The sequence below is a fragment of the Brassica oleracea genome, chromosome C8 (genome assembly GCF_000695525.1).
Source record: "Brassica oleracea var. oleracea cultivar TO1000 chromosome C8, BOL, whole genome shotgun sequence".
NCBI lineage: Eukaryota > Viridiplantae > Streptophyta > Magnoliopsida > Brassicales > Brassicaceae > Brassica > Brassica oleracea.
The window spans coordinates 34,278,780-34,287,874 of record NC_027755.1 but is presented as its reverse complement, the minus strand read 5'-3'; the positions used below and the strand labels follow the sequence as shown (position 1 = coordinate 34,287,874).

The following is a 9,095-nucleotide window of genomic DNA, read 5'->3' as shown; positions in this document are numbered from 1 at the left end:
GTCATTTTGACCCTTGAAAACTATTTTTGTGATAAAACGTTTTGAAATTTATCATAGGGTATTTCTTTTTTTAGTATCATATCTACTTTATTAAAACAGAAGTACACATATAGAATACCCCTAAAAGTTACAAAATATTTACAGTCAAATTCCTTTAAAAATTAAATTAGTCTCATGTTAAAAATAACTATCTTTTTCACATATTTATTGTTTTCTAAAATAACTGAAATGAACTACGAAAAAGGAAACAAATTATTAAATGGTTGTTGTTTTCTTTTCCAGGTAGACAATGTTTTCCTTACCACCATATTGGTCCAAATAAAAATGATGCATGATTTAACAATATCAAAGAGGTACAATAAACTTTATGCATGGTTCGGAATGATGTAAAATTTATGAATAATTATATACATTGTCAAAGATAACTCATAGCAACTAATGAATTTCAAAGTTAACATCTTACATCTATTTTTATAAATTTCATCACCACCCAACATCTAATACTTTTATAAATGACCTTTGACAATTAATAATAGATTAAAATTCACAGCCAACAAAAAAATCTAGCAAATCTGCTAAATTCCCTCTTTATTTACTACCTATCAGAAATACCATAAACAAAAGCATCAATTTAGAATCCAGAATATTATAATTCCTCTATAATAATTACATTTACACCTATAATAAAGAAACAAGCACAAAATCTTGAATAAACAATCACATTTACGTTTACACTTGCGGAACAAACACAAGATCTTATAATTTCCTATTTCAAATCATAACCATTAAGTATTTAAGGAAAATGTAATATATGATGGCACGCAAAATTCAAACTAACTTATCTCGGGCAATGAATATGATTGTCTCTCGTAATCACTTTTCTCACGGAGAAAGATGAAGATCATGATTTTTTTCTTTAGCTTTCCTTTTCTATTTTTCCTTTCATAACTTGTCGGTGAAAAAAAAAACAAAATATTTTGGTTACTTGGGCTATTTGAGAAGGTATTTTAAACAAATTTTAATCGTTGTCAATAGAAATATGACCCAACTTAAACTACCTTATCAAAGTTGAGTTTTTCATTTTTTTTTTTAAGTTAAGCTCACATATATTTATGAATTAACTCAATTTTGTTGTCACAGTGTGATCAAATGCACGTTTGCTTTTTAATGACTACTAGGGGAATTATGCTACATCAATATTTATATTATGTGATGTATTTTTGTCATTATTTTTATTATGATTTTTATACATTATAATAGTGTAAAAAATATTTAATTACATTATGTAAACAGAAAAAAAACACCTGCCCGGTCCACGTATAGTGTTTTATTAAAATGATGAGAAGAATAAATTGAAAAAAAAAATCAGTTAAAACGAGTGATAAAAAGTCATTCTTAAGAAACAGCATTTTATATTTATTTTTCCTTTATATATATCTCAAAAATCGTCACAGTATTAGTTGTCTAGACTCAATAACCATCTTCTTCAACATGTTATCTCTTTCACCGCCGTCTAACCCTAGAGGCGCTTCAGTTAGACACACCTCTAGATTACACTACAGACATCTCTTGCTTCCAAAGCGGCCCCATTACTCGGTTACTGCCACCAAACATTATCAGAACAATCCTTACCCTCACAATGATATTAGCAACCACCGTCCGTGGTCTCTGCATCGTTTTTCTCCCTCTTCACGCTGGAGACGCTTACTTCTCAATTCGGTTTCTAATCAAACATTCATAGCGGAGAAGCTCAGCGATGATAGCATACTCCCTGTCAACCCTAAACCCTCTAAGGGTTTCTCCTCTAAGCTTATCGATCTTCTTGAAGCACTCGTAGTCAAGTTCATGCACGATACGTCTCTCCCTCTCAATTACCTCTCCGGAAATTTTGCTCCCCTCCGAGATGAAACTCCTCCCGTCAAGGATCTCCCTGTCCATGGCTTTCTTCCCGTGAGGGAGCTCCACCTCTATCATTTCTTTCCTAGTGTTCAGGGGTTCTTTTTTTTTTGTTGGTAAAATGTTAAATCTGATTGTGTTTTACCAGGAATGCTTGAATGGTGAATTTCTGAGGGTTGGTCCAAATCCCAAGTTTGATCCTGTCGCTGGATACCTCTGGCATGTTCTCTTCTTCCACTTTTTTCTAATTAAACGATTATCATTGTATTGGTGGCCTCTTATAATATACACTTCCCTCTGCTCTTTCCAGGTTTGATGGAGATGGGTACGTTAACCATTTCTTGTTAAATGTTCTAGTCCCCTTATGTGTCTCGTTCACTTTTCATCAATCTCCACTCTCTGTGCTCAAGGCCGGGGGCTTGTTCATTTTTCATGATAAAGTGGCAGCAATTTGTTTTTTGAAGTTTTTGAATAAAATTTGTAAAAGATACAAAATGAAAGTTTTCAGCCGCAATTCTTTTTGGAATAAATAATACTGTTTATTTATTGTCAAACACATAAATTTTATTTCCATTATAATATGTTGAATAAATCGTGAATAAAAGAATTTTAAATATTTTATTTTAAGAGATTCAAAAACTAAACTATTTTTAATATAACTTTTTAATTTTTAAAAAATTACAAGCTGGTATATTTGTAAAGAAAATAACGTTACATATTAAAAAACGACAAATATCAAAATCATAAAGATATTTTGAAAAACGAAAGGAAAGTTAAAAAACAATTTCGATGAAGTGTGCTTAACCAAACCCACTTCGCTGACCATGATTTCTACGACTCTTGTCTTCCTCTGCTTCTTCTTTCACAACCCATTACTATTGCATTGTTTGACAATTGTGACAATCTGTCCCAACACTTTTAAAAAAAATTGATTATGAGATCGTCATCTGAATTCTCAGAATCGTTAGAATCATCTTAAAGAACCTAATTTTTATTTTCTAATAAAGAACCAAATTAATTCTCTTTTGCCACGGCCCTGAAAATATTTTCCGCCGACCCAATCTGCTCTTTTATTAATTTTCCTACCATATGTCTACTATTTTTTTTGTGAAATACCATATGTCTAATATAACATTGCAGGATGATACATGGAGTACGCATTAAAGATGGGAAAGCAACTTATGTTTCACGGTACGTTAAGACATCACGTCTCAAGCAGGAAGAGTTTTTTGGAGCTGCCAAATTGATGAAGGTGAGCTAGTCAATATATACAAAAGTGTTTATCTTCTACAACAGCATGTTGAAATTGGTTCAAGACCCATTCAACATTTTCGAGCCTATAAAATTAAAAAATATTTCAAAATGTTTATTAATTTTTCTTTTAAATTTAAATAATAATTTGTAATCATCGTATTGAAATAAACATATATACATATGGATATGCTTTAGATATAGTGTATCAATGTATTATATATATTTTACAATTTTCAATATAAATATATAAGTATATGTATATAATCAAAGCTCTTGATTATTAAGATACCGAAGAACACTAAATTGGAGCTTCACGTGGCCACATCTCTTGTCCCCTAATGAGTTGCAGTGCATTGGCCCATCATTGTTTTTCTGTTCAAACCACATTTTGTTTTTTGTTTTCTTTTGTCAACAACCAATCATTTTGTTTTCTCTGTAAATTATGCAGATCGGGGACCTTAAGGGAATTTTCGGATTGCTTATGGCCAATATGCAACATCTGAGAACTAAACTGAAAGTATTGGATGACTCTTACGGAAACGGAACTGGTTGATTACTTCATCCATACTACTTTACCCTTAACTATGTATCTTAAAATCTCACTTTCTTTTTTCCATGTAACAGCTAATACAGCGCTCGTATATCACCATGGACAACTTCTAGCATTACAGGAGACGGATAAACCTTGTATGCCCTCTACTAACTACCTTTTTGTATTCTTTTTTGAGTTTTTCGGGATGGTCCAAAGCGATCGCAAATAATTGAACCAGCAGGTATATGCTTGAAATTTTGACTTAAAAGAAAAGCAAGGTTGGGACTATTAATTAGGGATTTCTCTATAAATTAAAACTCGATAAATTAATAATCTCTATAAATTAATAAATTTCATCGGTTCCAACTTGGATCGGTTCAAAATTTGATACAAATCGATAAAATAATAAGATAATATTTTTTTAAAAAAATCTATGTAGATATATGGTCCCATTAAAATTATAAATTAATAATTTATATGTATACATATTTATATAAGTAAGAACCTATTATTATATGGTTTGTTTTATATTCACAACTAATTGTCTTTATATTTTCTTAACATTTAATATATTTTTGATGAGATTTCGTAATATTCTATCTTAAACCACATTTAAGTTCTATGCAATATATATTATATACACCAAATAATATAATAAATTAATATAAATATCAAATTTCAAAAAAATAATAATTAATGTCTATACACTAAAATTAAATATTTTTCTCATCTTAGAATACATATATCTTAAAATAAGAAATCTAAATAAGGAAATTTTTGTAAATTAATATCTCTATAAATTAATAAAATGTCAAAGTCCCAACATTATTAATTTATAGAGGTTCTACTGTATATAAATAATAAGAAGCATGTTTTAATTTGTTCAAAAAAAGAAGCATGTTTCAATAAAATTGATATTTGTATAGCGTTTGCTATAGCGTTTTCTAAAGAATTTGAAACCATTTATACTAGTATTATTTGCAAAGTGATTTTTGCATTCGAGTTCTCACGTTAAAAGTTAGAATGATTGATATCGGTTATACCAATTTTAAATTAATACCCACGGCTTATGAAAAGCTAAGGCATAAGGTTCTTATTATAATAGAATAGATAAACTATAAATTAATACTTTGATCTCAACTAATATTTCTCTTGAAAGGTTAAAGTTCGTTTTATAATGTTAATAAATTTTAAACTTGTACTTTGATCTCAACTAATATTTCTCTTTTGATATTTACATAGTGATATTTTGTTTGTCAATTGGCTAAGAAAGTAGATTAAGGGGAATGTATTCAATTTAACATTTGATGTGATTTGATTTTTAATGGGGTTTTAGATGATTTCAATAAGTTGCAGAGATTTAAGTGACTTTTGTTAAACTACTCTAGAATATCACCTAAAACTATGGGATTTGAGTTTTAATTTTTTTAACTAAAAAATCATACCCAAACACCCTAAAATCACATGAAAACTTTAAAACTCCACAGTTTAAAATATTTTCAATAACAGTGGATTTCAGAATACTTTAAGAAATGTCAAATTCAATAACAGTGGATTTTAAATGAGTTTTTAAAATTCATGTTTCAATAACAGTGTATTTGTCATTTTAATACAAATCACCTGAAACTCTCAGTTGAATACATCCCCCTAAGTAATGATCATTATGATTTTGTTTGATATGTTTTGTCCGATATTTCTTTATTTATTTATTTTTCGCTTGCTTTGTTCTTATTTTGGTTTTGTTTTTAGAAGTTTTTGTGTAATTTTATGCATGTTGCTGGTTTAAAGAGTTAAAAAGTTAAAAGAGACATAAGTTCAATTTCTTACTTGTATTGCGTGGAATATTTCATATGTAATTATGTTTTCATAGTTCTATAGATTATATTGGTGTTTAAGAAAATTAAAAAAAAAAGAAGAAGATAAAAGTTGAATAAAATGATCAATATATAAAATCATTTATCATACTGGTCTTTAAATTTATAATGTATATACTAATAAATATTTATAAGATAATTATGCATGTGCGGACTAAATATCTAGTTTGTTAGTTATATATGTTGTTAAATTATGGTTTTTAATTTAAACCCCTGAAACGAAGACAAAATTTAACTTTTTGGTAGATTCAAAACTTCTTACCTATTAGGGTGCACTTGAGTTCTTAATTACAGAATCATGAAAACTTTTATTTTCATTACATATTTGTAAATATGCTTTAATACCTCCGATATTTGGTATCGGAGATGGGTGATTTACTGATTTTCCTTACAATGTGTTTTTCTATAACTACAGTTGCTCATTCTTTTGTATATAAAAGCATATTTTGTAGATTTGGATAGAACATCTAAAATGTCATTATTATTATTTGTTTGTACAGATGTCATCAAAGTTTTGAAAGATGGGGACCTGCAAACTCTTGGCATGATAGATTACAACAAAAAATTGACCCACTCCTTCACTGCCCATCCAAAAGTTGACCCTGTTACAGGTAAGTCTTCAATTTTTTTTGTGAGAGACGAGAGCTACTCTTTCTGTTGACCCATGATGGCCTGTCTCGGTGCAGGTGAAATGTTTACATTTGGCTATTCGCATATGCCACCATATCTCATATACCGAGTGATCTCAAAAGATGGTATTATGCATGACCCTGTCCCAATTACTATATCTGAGCCAATTATGATGCATGATTTTGCAATTACCGAGAATTACTCTATCTTCATGGATCTTCCTATGCACTTCAGGCCAAAGGTATTCATTCAATTTAAAGATTACACCAACAAGAAATTTTTGCTTCCCTTATAGTTTAGTTGAAATGGTGCGCAAGAGAAGATGATCATTATAAGCAAACAAGGGACACTTGTTTTTTATACTTCCTTTGAGAATCATAAAAATTGGTTATACATTCATTCTTTTCGTTTTTGAAATTTATTCTAAGGAAATGGTGAAAGAGAAGAAAATGCTATACTCATTTGATCCCACAAAAAAGGCTCGTTTTGGTGTTCTTCCACGGTATGCCAAGGATGACCTCATGATTAAGTGGTTTGAGCTTCCCAACTGCTTTATATTCCACAACGGTGTGTGCTTTTCTATGTCTGTTTAAGAGTTCATATGATCATTCTTATATTCTACGTACCAATTAAATTTCTATGAATGATTCCCTATATCTCCAGCCAATGCTTGGGAAGAAGACGAAGAAGTCGTCCTTATCACTTGTCGCCTTGAGAACCCAAATCTTGACATGGTCAGTGGGAATGATGAAGAAGTACTTAGAAGTTTTAGCAACGAACTGTAAGGACACGTGACATGATACATCTCGTCAGTCTCTCTCGTAAATCAGCCACACCCTCCTCAACTATTGCTTGCGCAGGTATGAAATGAGATTCAACATGAAAACGGGCTCAGCTTCTCAGAAGAAACTATCTGCATCTTCAGTTGATTTCCCAAGAATCAATGAGTCCTACACTGGAGAGTATGATGTCACCTTTGTGCATGAGTATTAAACATGCAAGAAAACCTCATCTTTCTTTATTTTATTCTTTTGGTGTATTAAGGAAACAGAGATATGTATATGGTATTGGAACATTTCTGGACGGCATTTCAAAGGTTACAGGAATTATCAAGTTTGATCTGCATGCGGAAGCTGAGACAAGCAAAACAATGCTGCAAATAGGAGGCAATATCAAAGGAATATATAAGATGGGACACGGAATATATGGCTCAGACCCAGTATATGTCCCGCGCGAGACAGCAGAAGAAGACGAGCCGAGCCGCCGGTGGTGGTGGTGGTCGTCGTCCAAGTGGTGGTGGGGTGATCGTTCGAGTGTGGCGATGGTGGTGGCTGTGTATTGTGGAGGTGACCAGATCTCGTCTCTCTCTCTCTCTCTCTCTCTTGTTTACTTGTTCCAGATCTGTTCAGATCTCATCCTCTTTGTCTCTTGTTCCAGATCCATCCAGATCCACATCTAGGCTAAGGTGGAGTGTCTTGAACCCATCTTGTTCTCATGTACTGTATAATCCTTTATGTTGGGGTTAGGTTTGATTAGACCATGTTTGAGAGTTAGGATGATAGAGCATGGTTATTACTAGGTTGATAGATGAATGGATCATGATGCATAAGAACCCTCATACTGTTAAATGAGACTTAATGAACTGTCTTGTGTTGTTGTGGTGATGATTGATTGGTAATCGATACTTGTATGTTTGGCTGTGTAGTTCCATGAGTGGTTTGTGATTAAAGCTAGGATGCTAGAAAGAAGTGAATGCTAAGATGATAGATGACTACTGGTTGTTATTGATATTGTAAGTGAAACATGAGTGTGATGTGTATTGTGTGTGACACCGATAACGAGTGGCGTCTAGTGATTGAGTCCAAGTACAAGTCTAAATGAAAAAGGAAAGTAAATGAGAATGGGAAGGGATAAGTGAAAATGATAAGGATGTGAAAGGATAAGTAAATGTATGAAAGAATGATGTTACGGTTAAACATGGGTGGGGAAGAATATAGAGTCTAAGGAAAGTATGTGTGGCAGTAGTTCTCACTAGGTATCCATAGGAGATGTGGCGAATCCACAAGAATATGGATATTGTAGTGGCTAGTCCCGCATAGAGTAGTATAGAGTGTCATGCGGGCAGGCTGGTCTAGAGTCACTTCACTGAGTAACTTGTTGCTCATCCCTCCATTTCCATTTCCCTGTGCGCAGGACTGTAACTAGAAGTATATGGACGTGGGTGTGACGGTATTTCAAAGAAGGTTATGCGTCCGTCGACTCTTGGGACCAGTAACGGAACACGTATGGTTGTTTAAATGAGTAGACATGTGTCCATAACGCCTTTTCGATAACCCCGGTCGGACGCCGGGGGATCGGGCCGTTACAGTGGCCTCCATTTTTTTTCTTTCTAAAAATTTTCTTCTTCTTAACTCTATTAGCTAGTATGACAAGTTCACCTGCCACATCTCACGAAACTAACTGTAGCAAAGAATAACCAAACGTAGCAATGCGTGGCAAATGTTGCTACGATTTGCGATGATACTGCCGTGGGAAAGAGATTTTTTTTTTTTAATAATGATATAAGATTGCCACGGTTTATAATCGTGGTAAATTAATAGGTAATCCAAAAAAAAACGTCCCACCAATCTACTTGTTTACAGATAACAGATGGCAGTATAAAAACAAAAAAAAGCCACAAAACATTTTCGTGGCAAATATTGTGGCTAGTCCACCGAAAGATACGTCCCACCAATCAATTCCTGCACAAATGGCAACGAAAAAAAAGGAAAAAACATGTAACGATTGTTTTTCGTGGCAATATTCGTGGCTTTTTTTCGAAATTGATTTCCCATCGGCCAGAGACAATACAATAAAAAGGATAACATATTCCTTGCGGAAGTACAAGTTAATATGGAAGGAGACATTGA

General features: G+C 32.4%; 1 protein-coding gene across 6 annotated transcripts; it reads left to right on the top strand.

The window, feature by feature from the left end:
* Window positions 1–1,444: 1,444 nt before the first annotated feature.
* Window positions 1,445–8,666, top strand: LOC106312745 (carotenoid 9,10(9',10')-cleavage dioxygenase 1-like). Of its 6 annotated transcripts, XM_013750376.1 has the most exons (14): window positions 1,446–1,950; window positions 2,045–2,115; window positions 2,207–2,221; window positions 3,037–3,148; window positions 3,599–3,698; window positions 3,775–3,837; window positions 6,057–6,167; window positions 6,243–6,427; window positions 6,615–6,753; window positions 6,850–6,967; window positions 7,047–7,148; window positions 7,231–7,532; window positions 7,624–7,651; window positions 8,380–8,666. In XM_013750376.1, exons 1-14 carry the CDS (start codon window positions 1,492–1,494, stop codon window positions 8,411–8,413), a joined length of 1,839 nt encoding a protein of 612 aa, XP_013605830.1. In that variant the 5' UTR covers window positions 1,446–1,491; the 3' UTR covers window positions 8,414–8,666. The 6 variants fall into 6 exon arrangements, with proteins under 6 accessions (XP_013605827.1, XP_013605828.1, XP_013605830.1 ...); XM_013750378.1 differs by lacking the exon at window positions 7,624–7,651 and having other exon boundaries at window positions 8,380–8,402; XM_013750375.1 differs by lacking the exon at window positions 8,380–8,666 and having other exon boundaries at window positions 7,624–7,727.
* The last annotated feature ends 429 nt before the right edge of the window (window positions 8,667–9,095 follow it).